The sequence below is a fragment of the Gallinula chloropus genome, assembly GCF_964237585.1.
Source record: "Gallinula chloropus genome assembly, chromosome: 1".
NCBI classification, from domain to species: Eukaryota; Metazoa; Chordata; class Aves; order Gruiformes; family Rallidae; genus Gallinula; species Gallinula chloropus.
The window spans coordinates 135,028,510-135,051,736 of NC_140085.1; the positions used below are offsets into that span (position 1 = coordinate 135,028,510).

The window sequence follows — 23,227 nt, forward strand, 5'->3', positions numbered from 1 at the left end:
GATTTTACGTGCTAAAATCAAAAATGGCACAGAAGTTCCTAACATACCATATAAGTAAAATACATATAAAAGTTTTTGTCAAGGTTTTTGACAAGTAATAACAATTACAATGATCAGGTCCTTCCTTGATATGAAAGTCATTGTGTCTTCTTTGCTAAAAGGCTTTTTTCTTTTTGTTATAGAGTTTCCATGGCAACTGCATCATCCCAGGTTCTAATTCCTGAAATTAATCTCAACGATACTTTCGATACTTTCGCACTTGATTTTACCAGGGAGAAGAAGTTGTTGGAATGCCTTGATTATCTTACAGGTAATTTTTTTCTTAGTGTGCTAATATTATATGTTCCTCATAAATTAGTAGTGATGGGTTTTCTTCATTCTTCTCTGTGATCTGTTAACTTTGGCTGATGGTCATGGCTCACCAAAGTGGTCTCTTGCTCCATCTCCTCACCAAGATGGGGAGAAAATGAGATGGAAAACTCATGGGTTGAGATGAGGACAGGGAGATCTCTCAACTGTTACTGCTACAGGAAAAAAAGACTCAATTTGGGGAAGATTAATGTAATTTATTGCAAATTAATTGTAAGAATAGGATACGGAGAAATAAAAACAAAACTAGAAACACTTTCCCTCCACCCTGTCCTTCTTCTTGGGCTAAACTTCACTCCCAACTCCTGGCAAGTGGTACAAGGGGATGTGTAATTGGTGTTGCAGTCAGCTCATCACACGTCATCTCTGCCACTCCTTCCTCCTCATGTTCTTCCCCGGCTCCAGCATGGGCTCCCTCCCATGGGATTCAGTTCTTCACCAGGTTCTCCAACATGGGTCTTTCTCACAGGCTGCAGTTCTCCAAGAATTGCTCCAGCATGGGTCCTTTCCATGGGGTACAATTCTTCAGTAACAGACTGCTCTCTTGTGGCTCCCCTGTGGTTTCTCCCAGAAAGCCTGGTCCTGTGTGGGGTCCTCTCCACAGGTAGAATTGTAGATATCTACTCCAGTGTGGTCTTCCATTGTCTGCAGGGGGACAGCCTGTCTCATCATGATCTTCTCGACAGACTGCAGGGGAATCTGCCTCAGTGCCTGAAGCAACTCCTTCTTCACTGACCTTGATGTCTACAGGGCTGTCTCACATTTTCTCACTCCTCTCTTTCCCAGCTGCTGTGCAGCCCTTTTTCCACTTCTCAGATATGCTATCACAGAAGCACTACCAGCATCAGTGATGGGCTCAGCCTTGGGCAGCAGTGGGTCTGGATAAGAACTGTATGTGTTCAACACAGGGTCTGGTCGTGGTCTTTTCTCACAGAAGTCACCCCTGCAGTCCAACTGCCAATAAAACCTTGCTACATAAAACCAATGCAACTCTACCTCTTGATCCTGAATATATTACCCCCAGCATCCCCAGAATTCCGCAGGAAGGATTAGATGCTACAGAGAACAACTGAGATGCATTTCCTACCTCCTCTCCTTGCACTCTCCCTCACTAGAGTGTGGGCAAGTGGGAGGGACAAAGGCTTCAGAGTGAAATGAAAGAACAGGGGGAGCTCAGCCTGGAGCGGCCAGAGGAGGGAGAGCAGGGACTAAGTCCCATTTCCCAGGGGACGGATGGGAGCGTGTTAACCTTTCCCTTGGGGCTGCCTCCTCGCTGCAGCAAATTGCAGCCTGTCAGATTTCCCCTGAGAAACCAGAAATTGTTTTAGCAATCAACTTAAAGGGCTCAGCAATGAACGATGTATTCCTGTGTTGGTGACACTGTGTATTTCCCCCATCGTAGACCTGGAGGACCCTCACTGCCTCTGGGACTAGAGAGTACCCAGTGCAGCCCGCACCAGGGTGTGGGATGGGTTCTCTGCAGAGCCCCAGCTGGCTTAACTGAGAGCACTGGCTTGAAGAAGCCCACAGGATTAGATCCTTACTGAAGGCCTGAGTAATGTGCGATCTCAGAGTATATAATGACTCACCAAGAGAAACAAATTACTGTAATTTAGGGTGTTTTGATTTCAATGCCAGAATTAGAACAATTCATTCCAGTTCAATTGAAAACAGAAGAGACACTGAGTAGGTTTTCATTTTGCAGAGTCTTTAAGCATCTGCCGTTACCAGTGAGAATCTGCAGTGGAAGTCACAAAGCACTGTCAGAAAAGCTATTGAAAAGGCTTCCTAGACCCGTTCTCTTAGCTGGGTTTACAGGAGATATTTCAGAAGAATGTGAGAGCATGAAGTCTCCTCATTGCCAACCTCTGGATCTTTTCTATTCAGAGAGCTGGTTTCTGGCTCTTCTGCAGGGGGATAAGAGAGCACATTGATACTAGGAAGAGCAAAGCTGTCTGTCTGCATGCACACAGTGGAACCACCCTTGCCTTGCAGAGCTGTGGAGTTCTTGCCATATTTGAAGGGGATTTTGTCTGCGAGAAATTTCTGTATCACTGTGTAACTGGTGGATACAATCAGCGTTTAACACGTGCTCAAGTAAATAATACACAATAATACTGTGGTGAGAGTGTCTTGAACTTCTTCCAGAGCACCAGTGTGAAATGCTATGGTGTCTGCCTCTCCCCAAATTCACTACAATTTTGTCATCATTTGAATACTTTCCCCAAAATTATTTTTAAAAAAAAGGCAATGAAAGGAAAGGAAGGAATAAGAAAAAGTCAGACTCATTTGCCCTAACCTAGGAATCTACTTGTAAAATAATCAGCTTCAGCTTCATTTACAGTCAAAGATGACTCATTTGAAGACACATATCTAAGTCAGTTGACTCCGTTCTGGAGGTGTCTATTTTTCCCAACTGGCTCCAAGCAGAGGCTCAAGAGACACATTCAGATACAGATAATTGTAGTTTACATCTTTAAAGTTGTAAAATTGTAAAGTTGTCCATCTAGCAGTTACTGCACACCCCCCCATCTTTTCCCCTTTCAATGCTCCATGTCAATATTACCAGCCTAATTGCTGAGCACTGCAGAAAATGAACGTTGTGTCTGTACCAAAATGAAAGGTAGTCTTGCTACACAGTGCAGTGCCACCAGGATCCTTCCTGCAGTTCAGCACTCCGGTGGTGCCATTTACACAGCTCCTTCTCTGCCTCCTTCCTCCCTTATCTGCAGTCTTAAATAACAGCTCATGATGTAGTCAAAGAGAACTCATGAATATATCAAGCAGTTAAGCTGCGGTTTTTACTAATCTACTGTTTTTATCATTGTCCTTGATGCCCAGTGAAGAACAGTTTTAGCCGGATCTGTCTTTGTACTATTTTTCTTCACATTAATAAATAGCATATGGCTGTGATGCCAAAATCCAAAACACATGTCCAAATTATCTGAGCATAAAATACAAACTATGCAGACAGTTAAAATACATTTATGTAAATATATGTAGATATGTAATATATATGTGTATATGTATAGATCCGAGGGGTCAAATACACTTGATTATCCTCTATTGTTGTTCAGAAACTCTAGAGGAAAATTTATTTTCTTTTACCCCTTTCAGATTGATGAATGGAATCTTCATAGATCTTAAACTGAAAACTCTGTGACAGATTGAATTGGCCTTTACTTTTATCATGTTCCACAGTTAAGTAAAATGAAGACCACTTGTAGATCCTAGTGGTACATTTGTGTTGTGAATCAAGGGAAGAAGCCCATAGTATAGCAATTGTCTGTGCTGTCTGTAGTGAAGCCTGAGCTCCAGCTTCATTCTGTTAGTTGTCAGTTGTCTGTGAAGCAGTTGACCTTGGTTGTCTTCTTGAGATTTTCTTATCCTTTGGTTCTTCCCAATGTACTATTTGTCAGATTGTCTTCATCTTTCATCTCCCAAATCTTAGTTTTCTGTGTGTCACATTGAAGTTTGCATCTTTCCTTCTTCCTAGGCTATTTCTTTCCCAAATATAATTTAGCTAGTTTATGCTTATCTTTTACACAGCTGTCTTTCCAACACTTCTGCTATCCAAATGAAAATCTCTGATATCTCTCTGAAACTTGCCAGCCAGACATTAAGATGTCAAGCTCAGTATAGTAAAACAATAACCTTAATCTTCCTCTGACTGTTCTATCCTCTGTATATATAGCCTTGATGTCTTTTGAAAGCTTTTTTATCTTGCTTGTTGATGAAGCTCTTCATCTGGAACTCATATTTTCATAAAAACATATATCTAGCTAGATCCAGGCAATGCATATGACTTGCAAACCTTCTGAACAATATTACTAACATACGGACTTTTTTTTACCCATTGTGAATAAAAAAACCTTGTTCTGTGTCTTGGTACTTTGAAATCAATTGCAGGAACATCTATTCTTTGACCTTGCAATTTGCCCTCCTTCAGAAATCCTATCTGAAAGAATGATACATTTTCCTCATCCATCACTTTAGCTATGACTGTACTAAGAAATATGCACTGCCTAGCCTATACCAGCATTTTTTTCACACAAACCCAACTTCATTCTGGAAACTCTTTCCTCTTAACTCTTTCAGTTTTAAAAAGATCAAAACCGCCTCCAGCAGGCTCAGCCTCATCCTTTGGGAGTAACCAATTTTCATTCTGTTGGTTGTTGCTAACACATCAAATGTGTATCCACATCTCTGGTTTTGAGTTCCTGCATCCTGGTTCAGTCTACTGTCACGATACACTGTAGAGACAGTAATGAAGAGCTGAGAGAAGTTCACAGCAGCTTTCTCAACTCTTTCGTGTTATAGCAGCAATATAAACATTTCTAGCACCACTAAGTCAAGGAAGTGGCTTGGCTCTTTGTTTTTCATTCAGTATCAAAACCACTAATGAACCCTGGCAAAGTTGGTCATCCCATGCCAGCAGGGAGGTGGAGACCAAGTGGAAAAAGAAAAAGGAAGATGTGGTGCTTTTTGTCAACCCTTGTGATCTTGAGCTGGAATGATATAGAAATAGTCTCAATAGTCACCCATGAGCCCGTGCATTGATTCTGGGTTTCACCAATGAGAGGTGGCATTTTCCCTAAACTGCCTCTCAGGTGTTTGGACCATGCAAGTGCTTTAGTCTGCTTCACAGCAAAAGCCATGCAGATGACATTGAACTGAAGGTGGGTTAGACTAATTCAGTTGAAAGGGACTAGGTATACTCACAAGGTCAGTTATTTCTGGGAACAAATTTAAGAAACTGCTTTTATAACGTTAGTTAATGCCTTCCAAGTACTTCAGATGTGGTTCGTGACTATTCAGGTGTGCCTGCTCAATTTTGAGTAGAAGTCATGCAAATGAACTAAAACAACCTTCAGTGATGATTTTCACTCTTGACAAGGAATGTTCATTTGTGAATGCAGGTGGATGAAAGTCACTGCATCTGGAGCAGTCACCACAGATGTTTGCCCTTCTCCTCTATGGAGATTTCCACCCCGTGACCGACAAGAGCTGCAGGTGTTAGGACGCAATAACTTAAACCACTGCAGCTTTCACTGTGCCTTGTTAAGTCTGCTGGCACTGGCTCCAGGTTTCCTCACTGCTCAAGGCTGTAAATTTGGGGTATTCAAGAGCTGCTTTGTATTTTTTTTCAGGTCTGCCTGCCATTAGGTAGCAATTTGTAGACAGGATGCTGCTTGATAGCCAAGGGTACCAACAGCATCAGCTGTCAAATGTCGATCTCATGACTGTTGTGAGTTGGTGCTCCAATGGACTAGAAGAGCTCATGAGCAATCACTGCTTCTCCATTGGGAAACAGGACCAAAGGGGGGATATAAGGCTTCACATCTTCCACCGCTGTGCTGGGAGGATGCTGGGCTTCCTTTTTCCTGAGCAGTGGTGGAGCACAGCCGAGTCAAGGCCATTTGTGGGAAGGTGCTAGTGCAGCTTTGACATCGCTTTGGAGTCTGTGGAGTTTTCCCAGTGGCACCTGAGCTCCGTAGCAGTACTACTAAATCACACACTATCAATATAGCAATGAAGATAATTGATTAAGGTCAATCTCTTTAATTGCATTATGGACTTACATTCTCCAAAGGAGTGTGTGCTGTGGAATGATGAGTTGTGCAGTCAAGAGCTGAGTCTCTCACAGTAGTCTCAAGTAGGTATAGCTTAATCATAAGAGGAATGTCCCACTTAGGTCAAATCTCTTTTTTCTGTCATTTTTATTATATGAAGGCTTGTAAATCCCTAGCCATAAGGCCAACCAGGTGTGTGCATAAAGAGAGAACTTAGGCTGTCATTTTCAAAGGAGTTGAAGACATTAGGTGCTATTGAAATGCAGTTTACAGTTCATTAAACCTTCTGTAATTATTGATTTCCATAAATTAATATTTATTATCTCTGCTGTAGTAATAACAGGTACATTTCTCAAGTAAAAGCTTTTGCTCTCTCAGGTGCAGGAGATCACTAAAGAAGACTTTAGTTGAATACTGGCACACAAAAGAATTGATCCACTTATATATTTTAGTTATTTTTTTTCCCCTTTGAAGGATGGGCAAAATATGAAAATGAAGCCTCAATTAGAAAAAACTATAATAGCTCCAGTAGATTGTTCTGCTGAGCACATTTTTGAAATGTAGCTGATGAGCCGATGCAGTACTGCAGAGCTTTCACAACAGTTGGCCTCAGTTAGTACACAGCCTCTAAACTGCCGTGCTAATTTTTCCAGAAGATTGCAGGGTTTTTTTTTCCCTTCTCCTTTTGTTTATATTCGCTTCCTGGATGACTGCTCTTAATTTAGTTCATTTTTCTCTCTCTTTATTAATACCCATCTGTCCCAAGGGTTCCTATGCTGAGGAAAAAAAAAAAAAAGGAAAAAAAAAGGGCATTGGTAAGCTTCCGTGCTAGAATATTTAGAGCATCACAAATCACAGTCATATCATGAAACACATTTGAACGTTTCCTTATGCCCCTTGGTTGAAAGAGGCTGCTTGGAAATGCATCTGCACTTTAATCCTTGGGAACATACATCAGTAAACGAGGGACATGAACTATAAAAATTCTTAATGGAAAGTTAAATAGATGTTTCATAAAAATAAGTTGTTGCAAAAGTAAAGGTCCCTCCTTCAGAGGCTTTTTTTTTTTTTTGAGGCCATGATTTGTGGCTAACAAATTAGAGAGCTGACAGAAAAAATTCCTTCCTGTTCCTTTAATTCAAGCTTATTGTGGTTTTTTCAGCTTGAGTGCCCTCCTTCCTCACTCTGTGACAGCTGGAAGGAACACTAGTAAGCACAAGGAATTTTATTTTTTTTCCCCACGCTGGTGGCATGTAGGGAAGATGATTGTGCATGAAATCATGAGTGTTTGGAGTCTTTTCCAAAATATATTTTTAAAATACCAATTGGCTGATCTCTGGTAAGATAGGCTAGGCAAACACTTGTTTCAAGTCAACAGTGAAGAGTGTTTGATATATACTTCAATCAAACTTTGAAATTTTGGTGTGATTGTCAGAAACAAACCTAGAAAAAATAACATCTTGAACTGTGCCCATTTATCACAGTTCAATGTGACCACCAACACATCAATTGTGCTAGAGCATCTGAAACTAAAGCTACTTCAATGGAAATTATTTTCAAAATCTGTGATTATATTGATAGAAAGAATTCCTTTGCAACAATTTATTGATAGTCTAAGTTACTACTCCAGTAATGAAAAGTTGTTGAAAAGTCTGTTGGATGATATAGCTGCAGACTTACACATCAGATGCAACCCTTCCCAATCTCAGGTGAGAAGGGAAATATTTTACTGATTGCATCAGTAAACCTTCTGTTGTATCTTGCAGCTCCCAACCCTCCCACCATTCGAGAAGAGCTCTGTACAGCTTCTTATGACACCATTACTGTCCACTGGACATCGGATGATGAGTTCAGTGTGGTCTCTTATGAATTGCAGTACACCATCTTCACTGGACAAGCTAATGTTGTTAGTAAGTATAAGCTTTCTCTTTTCTAATTCTGTTTCCTTATGGTTTCACTGTATAACAAATGCCTTTCAATGTCAACGCATTATATGTCAAAAGCAAAACTAAAAAATATTTTATAGGAAGATGTAAAGCCAAAATTTTAAATTAAAGAAAAATCTATTTTTAAATTCAGCTTCATTCAGTAAATTTCTTGTGTGTTTTCTGGGAGGGCTGTGTAGTGAGAGCTTTTGAAGACTAAAACCAGCACATATTCCCAAAGGCACAAACACTGTCCATGTTAACAAGATTTACCAAATCATACAATAGTTTGAGGTGAAAGGAACCTTTAAAGGTCATCTAGTCCAACCTTCTTCCTGCAATAAGGAGACACATCTTCAACTCCAGCCTGACCTCTAATGTCTCCAGGGATGGACCATCTACCACCTCTCTGGGCAACCTGTTCAGTCTTTCATCACCCTCATTGTAAAAATTTTCTTCCTTATGTCTAGTCTGTAACTACTCTCAGGTTAAAGCTGTTGTCCCTTGTCCTATCACTACAGGCGCTGGTAAAAAGTTTCTCTCCATCTTTCTTATAAGCCCCCTTTATGATTGAAAGACCACAACAGGGTCTCCCCAGAGCCTTGTGTTCTCCAGGCTGAGCAACCTCAGTACTCAGCCTGTCCTCACATGATAGGTGCTCCAGCCCTTTGATCATTTTTGTGTTCCTCCTCTGGATGCACTCCAACAAGTCCATGTCCTTCTTGTACTGAGGACCCCTGGGCTGGATGCAGTAACTCCAGGTGGGGGTCTCACAAAAGCAGAGTAGAGGGGCAGAATCACTGGCCACGCTTCGTCTGGTGCAGCCCAGGATACAGGTGGCTTTCTGGGCCACAAGTGCAAATTGCCAACTTATGTCCAGCTCTTCATCCACCAATAACCTAGAAATCTTCTCACAGGACTGTTCTCAATCCATTCATCCCCTAGCCTGTATTGATATTAGGGATTGCCCTGACCTAGGTGCAGGACCTTGCACTTGGCCTTGCTGACCCTCATGAGGTTCACATGCACCCACTTCTTGACTTGTTTTCTACATGTTAAGTCTCTTGTTGCAAATGTAGCCATGGGGATAAAGACCTACTCATTATCTCTGTCCGGGCTAGCCAGGCACTTAGGAGCCTGTGTTGAACTTACAACTGCAGCTCTGTTCTCATTCACATACCCTTGACAAATGGACTTTTGTCAGAAAAACTGATTAAGTCCTTCCCTCTGATTTTTACTGTCTTCAAAGGTATAGGTCTCAGTATACCAAAGGCTAGGAAAGCAAGAATCAGTGAAACAACGGTTAATATGGTAACTTTGTTCAACTTATAATGACATTAATTATCATTGCTTTCTATTTTGCATTGTAGCACATATTTTATTGAATACACTCTCTGTTTCCAATCTGTGACTTCCCTGAATGAGCTAGCTCACTGATTATTCCTTGGATTATTTTGTTGTTACATAGCTATTCCTCTGAGAAAATGATACTGTCTGACCTTTGGCCAGGAAGTCAACACTTCGGGGCTCAGTGCATAGCAATCCTTGACTATAAATTTGGAGAAATCATTTAACTTCTTCCTGTTCCCTGTATGCTTAAGGGGAATACCACTAGTTGATCTGTACTTGCTTTATGAAACCAAAGGATTATGAAATGAACTAAATCAGTCAAAAGGTGGAGTTTGTTCACTCAACATATATTTGGAACTCCGTGCCACAGAGCGTTGTTGATTGTAAGTCTGAGTTCAAGACATGACTCATCAGATCATGCAAGAAAAATCCACTGAGAACAATGAAGTGTAGAGGCTTCCTCCCGGCTCAGGAAGTCCCTGAGCTGTAAGCTGTTGGAGCCAGGAGAAATAATCTCTGTGTGCTTTCCCCATTCCTTACCGCCTTCCTACGCTCTTGCTTTTGTCAGACACCCCGGCATGCTCTGAGCTAGATAGGCTTAACTCTGACCCAATGCAGAAGTGGTTTTGTTCTTGGAAAATTTGTGGAGATGTTTTGATGAAAATTAGTGCTGTGGACATGTTTACATACATTGGATCAGTGGAAGAATGGTGTGGTCTACGCCAAGCCTCAGTACTGAGCCAAACTCTTGCACTGACGCCTTTGTTGGTGTGAGTTCTCCAAGCCATCTGAAAGGATATATGAGGCATCATGTGCTGGCATTTTAAAATTATTTTTAAGTAGATTACTGGGAATACATCATGATATTCAGGATTGACTGAAAAATCAGTAGGCTGTTGAAAATTTGTTGAGTGTTTTGCTCAAACCTTCATTCAGTATTTCACTAAACAGCCTAATTCCAAACAGCACACTGTAAAATTTAAGACTGCTGGAAAGACAAGCTAACCTTCAACAGATGCTCCATCTGAGCAAACTGGGTACCAAAAAGGTCTAATAGTAATTTGGAACAAATTGAAATATGGTAGATAAGTATGGAACTCTTACCTGATTAACCACCACTAAGCAGACAGGTATTAATGGTAACACAGTTCATTGCTTGCCTTCTGACCCGTTTTTATCTATGCCTTTATGATAAAAGGCTTTATGTAAGTTGGTTACTGGCACTACAGACGAGCAGGCAGCAGAAAGGCCTGCCATTTCCACACCTTTCTGATGCAGGGTTTTTCTCTTTGTTTATTAGTGAATAAATAAGAAGCTATGTCATTTTAATGCTGTATTACAGGTTTCCCATGCGGAGACAAAAGCTTTGATCTGCAAAATATGTATCGATTAGTCTACTCTCAGAGATGCAGTATGATACTATTTGGGTATAGCATGGAGTGCTCAGTGTGCAGTCTGAACTTCCATTTTATCACTTGGCAGAAATGGTGTCATTAAAAAGTTTGAAGAGAAATCAAATCAATACTGTAAGAATTTTTATTTCCAACATGCTCTGAAGACCTTAAATGACATTAGAAAGAAAGGAAGCAACTGTGGTTTTGGTTGGTTGGTTGGTTGGTTGGTTGGTTGGGCTTTTTTAGTGCAACAACTCTTACACAAGTATCCTGGCTGTTATAATCCACAAATATCCTGGCAATAATGTTAACCCAAATTAAATACATGCATTTATAAGTATATGTGGAAGGCTTTTCTAAATGTAAAGGTTTTATTCTAATCTCATTATTTAATATAGACTTGAACACCTCCAATGGAGGTGTTCCTGCCAAATCTAACTGCTACAGACCTGCCCAAGTTTGTAACACATGGGACTCCCCTGGTTCATTCCAACTTCCACTGGCAAAGATTTGCCAGGTAACACCCTGATTTTACTCTGAACACTACTCAGACATTTTTCTGCTTCATTGCATTATATTCTTTGTCCTGCCTAAGGGTCTAATATCCCAACTTTTATAGATGACTTTCCTTGATTGGCCCTGGAGTAGCACAGTGTGCCCTGGGGGTGTGGTATAACACAGAGAGCTTTTTCTACTCTGCGTGGCATTAGCAAGTGCTACACTGCAGCCTCCATGTTTTGATGACCTGAAGCTAGGTGATTTTTTATAAAATCCTATTTTAATAGAATAGATTTTGGCTCTGCACAGATTTCTTTCTATTTCTGGCACTTGCATGCTATTGCACAGAATTTTATTTATTTATTTATTTTTCTGTCATATCCCAAGAAGTTTCCATTGGTGTTGTGTGTTGCCTGTAGCAGATAATGTAAACAGGTCCATAGATCATCTCCAGTTCTGTGTTTTTGTAGCTATGAATTAGTCACAAGGGAGTTGCTGGAGTACTGCATTAAACCAACAGGCATTTTTCCCCTGAGAGAACAGGAATCACTTTGCATACATACCCACCAACCGTGCTAATGGAGGCTGTTATTTTGGAATCCGTTTCTTAAAACCACAGAGCCAGACTGACTGCACTTTCCACTCCTCAGTACATTTCCCCCACCAGAGGCATATATCATTCAGAGATTGCTAAGAATTCAGGTAACAAAAACAAGCAGTGCTGTGTTTATCTAGTGTATTTTCTATCCAACATAATCAACTATATTCTTTTTTATTAACTGAAAAATTGGAGAGTTAACATTTGATGGAAAAGGTCCAACTAGAGTATTTCATTTTGAATCCTATTTCATACAGGAAAGATTATTTCCAAATGTGGCCAAACCGCTCGGCTATTAAATGTTTGGCAGCCCTGTTCTGTGCATAAGAGCTATACAGAACTTTAAATCAAGCAGGCTTCTACCAAAGCGGTTGTTCTTAGTTATACCCTTCACACATTTGCATTTCTGAGAGGCAGCTAATCACCTGCAATCTGAATATTGTAAAGGTTTTTTAAAATGACTTTGTCACTAGCTAGCTAACCTGCATTATAATTTCATTATCCCATTTCAATAAATTTTCAAGTATTTACTAAGCACGCTCTTTTTTTTTAACATGTAATTTCTTTAGTGTGCTTCAGGAAGGTTAAAATTTAAATGCTCAGCTTTTTGCTAGCTGCAATGCAAGGTGTCTTCATGAAAAACACATCTCTCTCTTCAAGACAAGAAGCCATAAATAATTCTCTCTTTCCTGGCAATTGGAATTTAGGTTAGACAGTTAATTTCATTGGCTAAATACTAAAATTCACTGTATTAAGGATAAAGTGTACTGTCAGAACCTTCCCAGTGTTGCTCATCCTGTAAGATGGGATATGAGTTTGTTGAAAGATCTAAGGCGATTAGAAGCCCAACCTTACAAGAAAAAGAGTAAGTTTATGATTCACCAATTAATTTTTGAATATGCTAGCTTTTGTCTGTTTCAGGAATTAATTTATTAAAACCAGACTCCCTACAATCTTCAGATTGCTGCTGAGGATTTTAGTGTGTTTTAATGGCACAAAAAGAAGTTTGGGATAAAACTGATACAAGTTCTGCCTCTTGAAGAGTATAAAAAGAGTATATTTCTTAAAAAAAAAAAGTGATGCCTTTTGCAGAAATCCTGCATTATTATTTTCTTTCACATGGGAATGCAGAGTGGGGGTGGAAAGCTATCTGTTACTTTCACCTACTGTATTTGTTCTACCAATTTGAATTGGTAATAATTTATTTAAATAACGCATTTAAAAATAATTAAAGCACTCAAGAGATTAAATAACCTTCCCGTGACTTTTGGGCTCCTCTTCCAGTTTTCAAGCAGATATGTTTTATTAAAATCTGCCAGTGTAAATTTTAGGAGGATTTACACCTTGGGATTTTTCCCATCTGTTTTTTTCAAGTGCATCAACAGCCAATGCCAGGGAAATAGTTTTACAAACTATTACCTCCAGACTTTGAGAAACACGTTCTGAAAACTCACACATCCTGTACGGACATCACTGTGCTCGCTGCACGATTCCAGGATGTAATTTAAATTCTCTACATTTTTGTAGGCTACAGTTTTAAAATACATTGTTTTACCACCTGCATAACCCTGCAAAAAGCCCTGGGTTTTTGAAACAAGAAACCTGAATGTAGCCTGGATTAGGGGTGGGTACAATAGAAGACCTTTAGCTCCTGCTGCTGTGCCAGTGAGGAGAAGATGAGTGCTTTTCCACTTAGCCCCCTGCCACCGGCAGGGAGCTGAGGGGGCAAACGCTATCCCCTGGTGCCCGCGTTGCCAGGCTGCTTGCTCATTTCCCTGCACTTTCCTAATCAGCTTCTTTTGTATTCAGGGAAGAAAGGCTGTCCTCACAGGGCAGAACTGGAGACAAATTCTTTTGAACTACTGAGAAAATGTTCTTTCATAACTAAATGCTTAACTTGGCTGCCACTATTTATTGTTCTTCATGCTGAAGGATTTTGGACTTGTAGATTGACACCATCAAAACTTCATTTCCAAGATTTCTAGAATCAAAGTTCAGTTTAAAGCCTGTTATCAAAAAGCTTGCTGTCAGGAAGCATGTGGACATACCACTGAGCCCCGTGGTGCAGAGACAAGAGCTGAGTTTGACAGGACAACAAAGTTTGTCAAGAAGAGAAGTTGAGCAGTCACTGCATCTCTGATATTTATTGTGCACTGGTGGTCTGGGGTGCATAAGAGTGGATGGACAAACAAAGAAACCTAGAGTGTCTTGTGTCATCAGAGGATTGAGTCTTCCCCTAGAACATGAGTCAGGTCAAACAAAGGGTTCCCAAATCTCTCTGTTGACTGTGCAGATATTTTAGATTAGGTATGGTGCTACCTCAGGAACTCTGCTCTTTGTTGAAGGTCAGGTGGGACAAATATACATCTGCACCTGAGCACTTTGTCATGAACCCCAGCAACAGAAGCCAATATGTAGGAATACCTAACATTATTTTGGCTCTGCCTTCTGTACAGAAATCTAAATTAACTTTGAAGTGGATTATTTCATAATGTAATAATTTACCCTGTATGGGTATTTACAGACTAGTGAGTGTCGGTTATGTATAAATCCACAGAGATGGGAGGAGAACATAGGCCCGAGAGGAGACTCATAGCAATGCAACTGTACCTTTACAGTCCTTTATATACCTATTTAGATCCAAGTTTTATACCTTGTTAAGAAGCAGTCAGCAAGTCTGTAAAAATATGCCCTTTAGACTGTTGTAGGGACTAATACAAATCTAATTTTCAGATGATCTAGCAAAAAAATATGGGTATTTCTGTGCCTGAATACGGGTTTGTTTACACATGGCCTATGTATACCATAGATCTTTGCTTTCAGATTGTGGTTATGGAAGGAGAAGACAGTTCCAGGACCACTGTCTGGCTTCATTCCTCATACTGTCCTATTATATTCTTTGATTCCCCACGAGAGATCTCACAGTTAAGGATTCCTTGGTTGTCCTGGGCACCGTCTAAATGCAGTACTTCATTTTGGTTCTTTAACTTAACACTTATTTTTCAGTAGAGCCCATGAGTTGGGTAAGTGATGGTCTCAGTGCAAAATCAATGTGGTAGTTCAGCTACAGAACAGTTACGCCTTTGCTCTAACAACCGTGGCAAATTTTTATTGGGAAAAGATGAGGATTCCTCTGAGCAGGCAGTGAAATATTTTATGCCAGGAAACTGCTGCTTTTATTTCCTTTTTTCCTCTTAGGAAACCCATGCACACCCAGCCTAAAAAATAAATACTGTTCAGTAGGTATGGTTCAGTGAAACAAGATGTGGACTGACATTGCTATATGCAGTTTACTACAGGTGCCAGGCATGACTGGGGTTCTCATGGGGTGTGACACTGGATCCTTCTTTATCAAGAGGTAGACAGATGATTGCTCTATATGATCTAGTTTTTCAATAGTCTTGAGAAAAACAGTGCTGCAAGGTTGGTTTTCTTTGTTGCTTCTATCCAGATAGAGCAAACTATTTGAATCCCTTGTAGCTGATATTTAGGGAGGCTACCTGTGGTCAGGATGCTCAGTGGATGGAAAATTCTGTCTTCTCACTTTACACCAGGAAACTGCAACAAAGACATGTTCTTATTCTGTTAATCATGGTCCAAAGGCCACAACCCATGTGTGAGTTCTGCCGAGCATTTAGATTTCCAGACTTCAAATCACAGTGTCGGGGTGTTCATCTTACCACATTTCATTTGGATATCTGAAGTTAGAGATCTCACCTGCATTAGCCACCTAGGCATCTGTGGCTAAGAAAAGAGAGGCACTTGTGGTAGGATGTTCACACCAGAAGTGAGAGAAACTACTTGCTGATTTCTGCCGTTCTTCAGAGTCCAGAAAAAACATGAGGCACTGCAGCTCTTCATTAGATGAAGAGGTGATATGAATCCCACCTGAAACTGTGCCTCAGTTACCCATTTGCACAGCAGGCTGGACACCTGCCTGCCTCAAGGATGCTGTACTATAAGGCAATTTTGAGTTGAAAGCTACATAGTTCTTAGATTGAAATTTGGGGTCTGAACTCTCTTTCTAATGAGTTTTTCTTATGAAAAGCACATTGCAAATGAGGAAGGAATCTCGCAGTATGCCTATAAATTGCCTATGAGTCTGTATCACAGGCCTTTTTCTTTCAAGTTTTCTGCCCAGTAGCCTGTTAATTTTTGCTTTACATAGAGGTTTTTTGTTATCTAATATGCAGAACTGAAATGAGTGCTGACTTCTAAAAGGTTCTCTTCACTAGTACTTACTGGTTAAACACAAGTTAAAAGCAGAAAGCCAGTTTTGAATAACACAACAGCTTTCATAACATGTTCTATGCCCAGTCAAGGGAGAGACCAAAATGCCTGTCAGGTTCCTAATCCAGTCTTACATATGCACACGCGTGCACGTGCTTCCACCTGTGCACAGCTTTTTTTAGCTGTGTAACTATATAAAGTTTGCAATTATACATACACTTCATGAATGTTGTTATTATTTATGTAAACATTCATATTAAGAGAGCTATCAGACTGGGGATCCATTAAACCAGGGACTGTTTAAAGTGTGCAGTAAGTAATATGGGTGATTGACTGCCATTGCAGTGTTATATCACAGTAGGAAAAAATTATGCAGATGCATAAGTTCATCTTGATGGAATATTTTCTTGTTTTGCAGATGATATTTCTCCTTCCTTTTGTTATTACATATTAGACATCAAACATAGACAAAGAGTTTGTAACTGAAAAATTATCCAGCCTTTCCTCAGATGACATCCAACTATGAGGACATAAATTAAAAACTTGCATCCATTAAATCTGCTGGTTTAGATTACATCCTGGCAAAATCTGGAGTGTAAGAGCCAAAATTTGCTCTGGAGCCCATGCTGCACCCTATTTTGCCTCCTATGATTTGCTTCATGTCCTGAAGACTGCATACCTGGGGACTGTCAGCAAAGGTGCCACCCCAGCCCTCCTAGCACTACTGCTTATATTAGTTTTCTGAGGCTTAAACTGAGTTCATTAATCCAAACAGTAGATTGATGGGATCTCCATAATCCTCTAGTTCTTAAGCAATAAAGAATTCCTTGTGCTGGGAGATGAAAAATCTCAGACTACTTGTGCCTCGGCTGAGTCATTTCTTCAATGTCCATTTTTTACGGTTGACTTCACATAGCAAGAACTTAAGAGGTCCCCAGCCGGCAGCTGAGCACCACACAGCCGCTCACTCAGCCTTCCACCCCCGCCGGTGGGACAGGGAAGAGAAGGAAAAAACCTCAGGGGCTGAGATAGTTTTGAGTTTAATAGGATAACAAAAAGAAAATAGTAACAATAGGCACAACAACGATAATAATAATATATGAAACAAGCGATGCACAAATGCAATTTCTCTCTGCCTGCAAAAACAACATGATTCCAAGCCTGTTTCCGAGCAGCGATCCCACCTCCCAGCTCACTCCCCACATTCCACAGGGAGCCTGACACTATATGTCAGGGAATATCCCTTGGCCAGCTTGGGCCAGCTGTCCTGGCTGTGCTCTCCCAGCTCCTTGTGTACCTGGCAGGGTGTGAGAAGCCCAAAAGTCCTTGGATTACTGTAGGCTCTGCAGCTACCCAGCAACAACTAAAACAACCATCTGTGTGTTATCAACAGGATTCTTATCCTAAATCCAAACCACAGCGCTATACTGGCTACCAGGAGGAACATTAACACTGTCTTGGATGAAACCAGGACAGATGCTTTGGCTGAGGACAGATAAATGAGTTAGTGGAATCAAGTAGTGACTCAGTAGATGCTGAGATGCTTTAAAAGGTACAGAAGTAAAATTCCTATCAGACCTTGGGTGTTTGGGAGGTCTTTAGATGTTCTTTTGTTACAAAGTGTTTAGTACACTATGAGTAATGTGCTCTGTTTGAAATTGCAGGTTTATGCAACTCAGCCGACAGCTGGATGATTGTTCCCAATATCAAACAAAACCACTACACAGTGCATGGGTTGCAGAGTGGCACTAAGTACATCTTCATTGTTAAGGCCATTAATCAGGCGGGCAGCAGGAGCAGCGAGCCCGGCAAACTCAAGACAAACAGTGAGTAACGTGAAATCTGGCACACGCGCATTTTTCTCCTTTCTTCCCTTCCTTTTTAGGTTTGATCTTCAGAAAATACAAGAGTGCAGAGCAGTTTAACTTGTTTAAAATGCTTCCCACAATGAAAGCCACTTATTTAACCCAACTGAAGATTGCCACAGTCTTCAGTAGTGCAGAAATTGCCATTTGGTTTTGTGCTGGGCTTTTTTGAGATACATCTGTAGTTTGGTCACTGGAAATATCATTTAGGAACAAAGCCATCACATGTGAAATGATTGCAAATACTCTTTTGTGGTTTTGTTTTAATGTCCTCTCTATTCTTCCTCTAAAAAAAAAAAAACTTTTCTTATGTTTGCAATAAAATATTTCACTTTTGTGTAATGTTCATAAGATAATCCCTAGTTTAATTTTGTCCTCCAAAATCATCTCTTTCTTAGGACACTGAGAAACTTTCTTAACTTCATCCCTCTCGGGTTCTTGTGCAGTTCAGCAAGGTGGTAGAGTATTCAGAGATTCCACTTTAAAAAAAGAAAATGGTTGCACAAATTATTAGCAGATGTAGTATAGCAATTTTAAGACTGGTTCTCAGCCTTTTTCCTCTTGCGTCCTGGCCAATCCCTCAGTCACATGTAGTCATCGCAGGCAGCCCTGAGGACTGGAAAGGGAACACTGGGATTTTTGACCCTCTGAAACCTGCTTGTTGTAGGGGAGGGTGTTTGAAGAGGGGCGATACTGAATGTTGCAAAAAGGAAGCTGCAGGGAATGGCACGTACATGTCTCGCATTTTCCCCTTCCTGCTGTTAACCTGACTTGCGTTTCTGTGTAAAAGCTGCTCCTACAAACCCCACATCTGCTACCAAGATTCTCCTCATTGCTAAACCTGGTAACCTACAAGCAAATGCCTAACCAGAGGACCCATTCAGAAATGGCAATCTTTTATCCTTTTGTCTCTTTGTGACCCAGCCTGGCACAAAAGCAGTCTCTCAAGTGACTGTGAGAAATTATGCCACCAGCTACACTTCAGCATGGAGAAAGACACCATTCAGATATGGTTTCAGCAGCACAAAGGCCACAAACCAGTTAGAGAGGCAGGCCGTAGGTATTTTACTACTACTGAAAAATAAGAAAAAACAGGTAAAATGTGCCCCAAATGCTCTCCAACTTTAATTTCTTATTTGATCATAATGGTTAACTAAGTACACATTATGAAAGGAGATGATAACTCTAAAGCTAAAAGTATTCCTTATCTAATTCCTGACCCATCTTTAATAATGCTAATTGAGAATTAGTATTGCCTCATTCATCTCCCATTTTAAATGTCTGCATTTTCAGATTGCCTGGAGATCTAAACCAACACATATTGACTGACACTGTTCAGATGAACTTAATTTCTTTTTACTCCCCCATGTTAATGCTTTCAGGTTTACTGCGTGAGAAATGCTTAAAGGTTCCTCCATAAACTGAACAATTTGCATCTTATTTGATGTACGCGTGTCAGTGCTTCACACACAGACCCCAGGAGAGCTCTCATCTCTGGTTTCCATGCATGTCATCACATATTCTGCTTAGGTTTTTGTTTTTTTTTTTCTCTCCTCCTTGATATGAAAGACAGTCAGGGGAGAAAAAGGCTTTGCTGGGCCATTCGTGGAGTCATACTTTCCTAGTTGTCTCCTGGTGGAGATAAATGATCCTTCTGCTTTTTGACACAATGAGCAAGCCTGTCAGAATTTCGGTGGGCTTGACATATGTACAGGGTTTGGTTTACCAAAAAAGCTTCCTGTTATTGTCTACAAACCTTGTGCTAGGGGTGGAGGTACTTGCCAAGAGCAACAGCCTCAGTGATGTTTTTACACCATATTATTTGGACCAAGTTACAGTTCACTTCCTTCTTTTTAATGCTCAGTATCCAGTGCCACATGGGCGTCCTTCCAAAGCCACCCTGAGTTGTTGACTGCGCTTGTTATAAATAAAGCTGTGCGTGTACAAACAGGCAAGAGCAGTGCATCTTCTTATCTTCACACTCATTTTGTGGTATTTAAAACCATCCTTTTTTGTAGTAAAGATGAAGTTGTTATTACGGAACTTTATCCTTCGAGAACTAATAGAACATAAGTTATTCTAATTCTAATATGCTGTGAAAAAAGCAACCCTCAGACCTTTATTAGCATGTATATTGGTTTCAATTACATACAAGAATTAGAGTATTCAGGTTACCTCTAGGTCAGAGATAATGGGCGTGTTGATTATGCAGGGCTCTTTTCAGGGATTATCGACATGGGGAAGTTAGTGCACAATGAGATTGACAGTAAACTGACAATGCAAACTAGCTATTGCAGGGAGCAGAATGGGTTAGTCTATCTCAAGGATGCTTCAGAGGAGGAGATTAATATGGTTATGTAATCTTGTGGACATTTTAGAGGTTCACTAATCCACTCTTCTTTTCAAAATCAAAGCCAAACCATTCTTCTGTGGTCTTTGTCTCTGCCTCTTCAGGTCAGCCATTTAAACTGGACCCCAAATCTGCTCATAGAAAATTGAAAGTGTCTCATGATAACTTGACAGTGGAACGTGATGAAACATCCTCCAAAAAGAGTCACACACCAGAGCGATTCACAAGCCAAGGGAGCTACGGAGTAGCTGGCAACGTCTTCATTGACAGCGGGCGGCATTACTGGGAAGTGGTTATAAGCGGCAGTACGTGGTATGTATATAAAAATACACATGAAAAAAATCACCAGTTCACACCGAAGGCCTGTGCAGGTCCCAGCACAGTTTCTCTGTCAGAGACCAGTAGCAGAGGCATGGGGAATGGCACAAGAGCAGAATAAACATCTACTTTCACACTAGTTGTCAGACTGTTTTCACGATCTCCAGCGGGAATCTTTCAGACTCTGGAAGTAAGTCTGCCAGATCAAGCACCTCTATATTTAGAGGACCTCACTGGACTTTTCCTCCATGATTTAGGATGGTTGTTTTTTTTAACCCACATACAGTAAATTCTAAAATTTTAGTGAATTGGGGAGCTCAGAAAGTTTCATCGAGTTTAGACAACAGAGTGAATGTTGTAAGTGTGATCGTTAACTTACTAAACATGAAAGATCTTAATGTCCTTCAGTGAGAAAAAAAAAGATGAGGGCAATCCAGTTTCACAGGGGTGGAGGTCAGATTTGCTTTTGGGGAGGGGGCACAGAGCGGCAGAGCTGTAGGTCTATGCCCCAGGGTATGAAGCAAGGGGCAGGAAATGGAGGAGTGCATTCCTCCACTCCTGAATGATCCTCTGTGTGACACAAGGGTGGATTTCAGAGGCCCTTTAGTCAGTGGAAGAGATGGCATCCTTTGGGATTCAAAGGCAACAATCAGGATGGAAGTTAGAGGAGTGGAAAAATCAGTAAGGTCTTCAGGTATGCCCACTGTCCCAAACAAGAAAAATGCTGTTTGCCCGTGCCAATGCTAAGGAATGGAAAAAGAATAATTTATGGCACATTAATCTCTGTTGGTTGAAAGCCCAACAAATACTGCAGTGTCTCTAGAACGTGAGGAACTGTTACATTTCTGTTATATATGAGAAAACAGGTATTTGCCCTCAGTGTCCATTAATGACAACATTTCCACAGTCCTTTTACCCTGCACATCTTGCCATAAATTATGGTTTGCAGAGCAAATGTCTTCACCTACAATTGCTTCACTTGGCCCAAAACCCAGTCTCAAAAATGCTCATTTGAATTTAAAAACCTCACCAACATCTGGCAAAACATCTTTTTGAATGGCAAAAATGGGTTTTTTAATGTGTCCTTTGATGTTTACTCTTACATTCCTTCTTCTGGGCCATATATTAAAGGAGCAAGGAGAGATCAGATTAGCTGACAGATAGCAATGTATTTCAAAATCAATGAATTCCTCTGTATTCATGTGTTGGTAAGTGGAAATTTGAGGCCTGCTGATTTAAACTCATGAGTTGCTGAGTACTCAACAATTTTCCTTTTGCATACCAGAGGTGAGCGCTCCAAAAAATTACCATAGCAGCCAAACTACAAACAACGTGAGGAACAATAAAGTTTCCGTGACCTCTGAGGCCCAAAAGAGAGATGAGGGAAAAACATTAATTAAACTTGTGCAGATATTGTCATGAAATGTCAGTTAATTAGAACTTAACTAGCAGAAGTAAGAGGCTGAGGCATTCCAGTGAGTCTTCTGGGCTAACGTTTGCCTTCATCGAAAGACAAACATGGCAGGAAGCATTTGTTTCCTTGAGTTATCTTTTGTTTTCCAGGTATGCCATTGGTATTTCTTATAAGTCAGCGCCGAAGCACGAGTGGATTGGGAAGAATTCTGCCTCCTGGGTGCTTTGCCGCTGCAATAACACCTGGGTGGTGCGGCACAACAGCAAGGAAATCCCCATTGAGCCTGCACCTCACCTCCGGCGGGTCGGGATTTTGCTGGACTATGACAACGGTTCCCTTGCTTTCTACGACGCTTTGAACTCCCTACACCTTTACACTTTTGACATTTCTTTTGGGCAGCCGGTGTGCCCCACATTCACCGTGTGGAACAAGTGTTTGACCATTATAACTGGCTTGCCGATCCCTGACCACCTAGACTCCTCCGAGCAGCTCGCATGACTGCTAAAAGCCAAAAGGTAGGACGACGCGTCTTTCCCAGGGCGGCCAGGTCAGCTGCCCACAGGAGCTTGCCCAGAGCTGGCAGACCACACGGTATTCCCAGCTGTCATTGCCAAATCTGGCCAGAACTGAAAAGGGGAGAGTATCTCCTTACTGTCTACTTTGTATGGAAGGACGAGAAGTGGCTTTAATAATATCTTAGAACTTTCTTTTGAAGTTGGCTTTGGTTCCTTGGTTTTGTATTTAGTCTCTTACAGGAAGATTTATAAATTATTTATAAAAAAAAAAAAGAAAAAAAGAAGAAAAAATAAAAAAGAAGGGAAAGCCTGGTTTGGACACCTGGAAAATGACTTATTTGTTTTGCACAGTGATGGTTCTGTTAATTAAAGCTTCATCAGCCCTTTACATCATTTCATTTTACAGTGGATAAAAGCAGGAAATGGGAAGGATGAAAACTGTGCAGTGGACAAGTCGGTATACTGCAGGTTTTATTCAGGCCAATATTAGCGGTCTCAGTAACAGTCTCACTGAGTGCGAGATCTCCTAATTTCTACTTCACACATGGGAATGTGCAGACCAAAAAAGCAAAAACAAAGTGATGAAGTGCAGCTAGCCAGCACAGCAAAAGAAGAAATTTAAATTTACTTCTCTTCACAAGGCAGTGCTCTCTCTATTCATTTGAAAAAAAAAAAAACAAATGTGGAATATCTCCTAGAAATGGAAGTGGACAAATCATCTGGTGATTTATTTCATTGACGGCGACGTTCCCATCTACCACTGCTTCACCTTTGTCTTTGGAAAACATTGTAGAATCTCTGAGGATGTGAAAGACTGATACCATCTCT

General features: G+C 40.7%; 1 protein-coding gene across 2 annotated transcripts in view; it reads left to right on the forward strand.

Moving 5' to 3' along the window:
* The window catches only part of MID1 (midline 1), a gene marked incomplete at both ends in the record, with an annotated part of 97,036 nt that extends 74,654 nt beyond the window's left edge, over positions 1-22,382 (forward strand). For both annotated transcript variants that reach the window (XM_084272824.1, XM_084272825.1), the window contains 5 exons: positions 183-310; positions 7,709-7,852; positions 17,602-17,763; positions 20,257-20,464; positions 22,034-22,382. In XM_084272824.1, the coding sequence (XP_084128950.1) occupies positions 183-310; positions 7,709-7,852; positions 17,602-17,763; positions 20,257-20,464; positions 22,034-22,382 (991 nt within the window). The remainder of the gene's footprint in view (positions 1-182; positions 311-7,708; positions 7,853-17,601; positions 17,764-20,256; positions 20,465-22,033) is intronic.
* Positions 22,383-23,227: the final 845 nt, after the last annotated feature.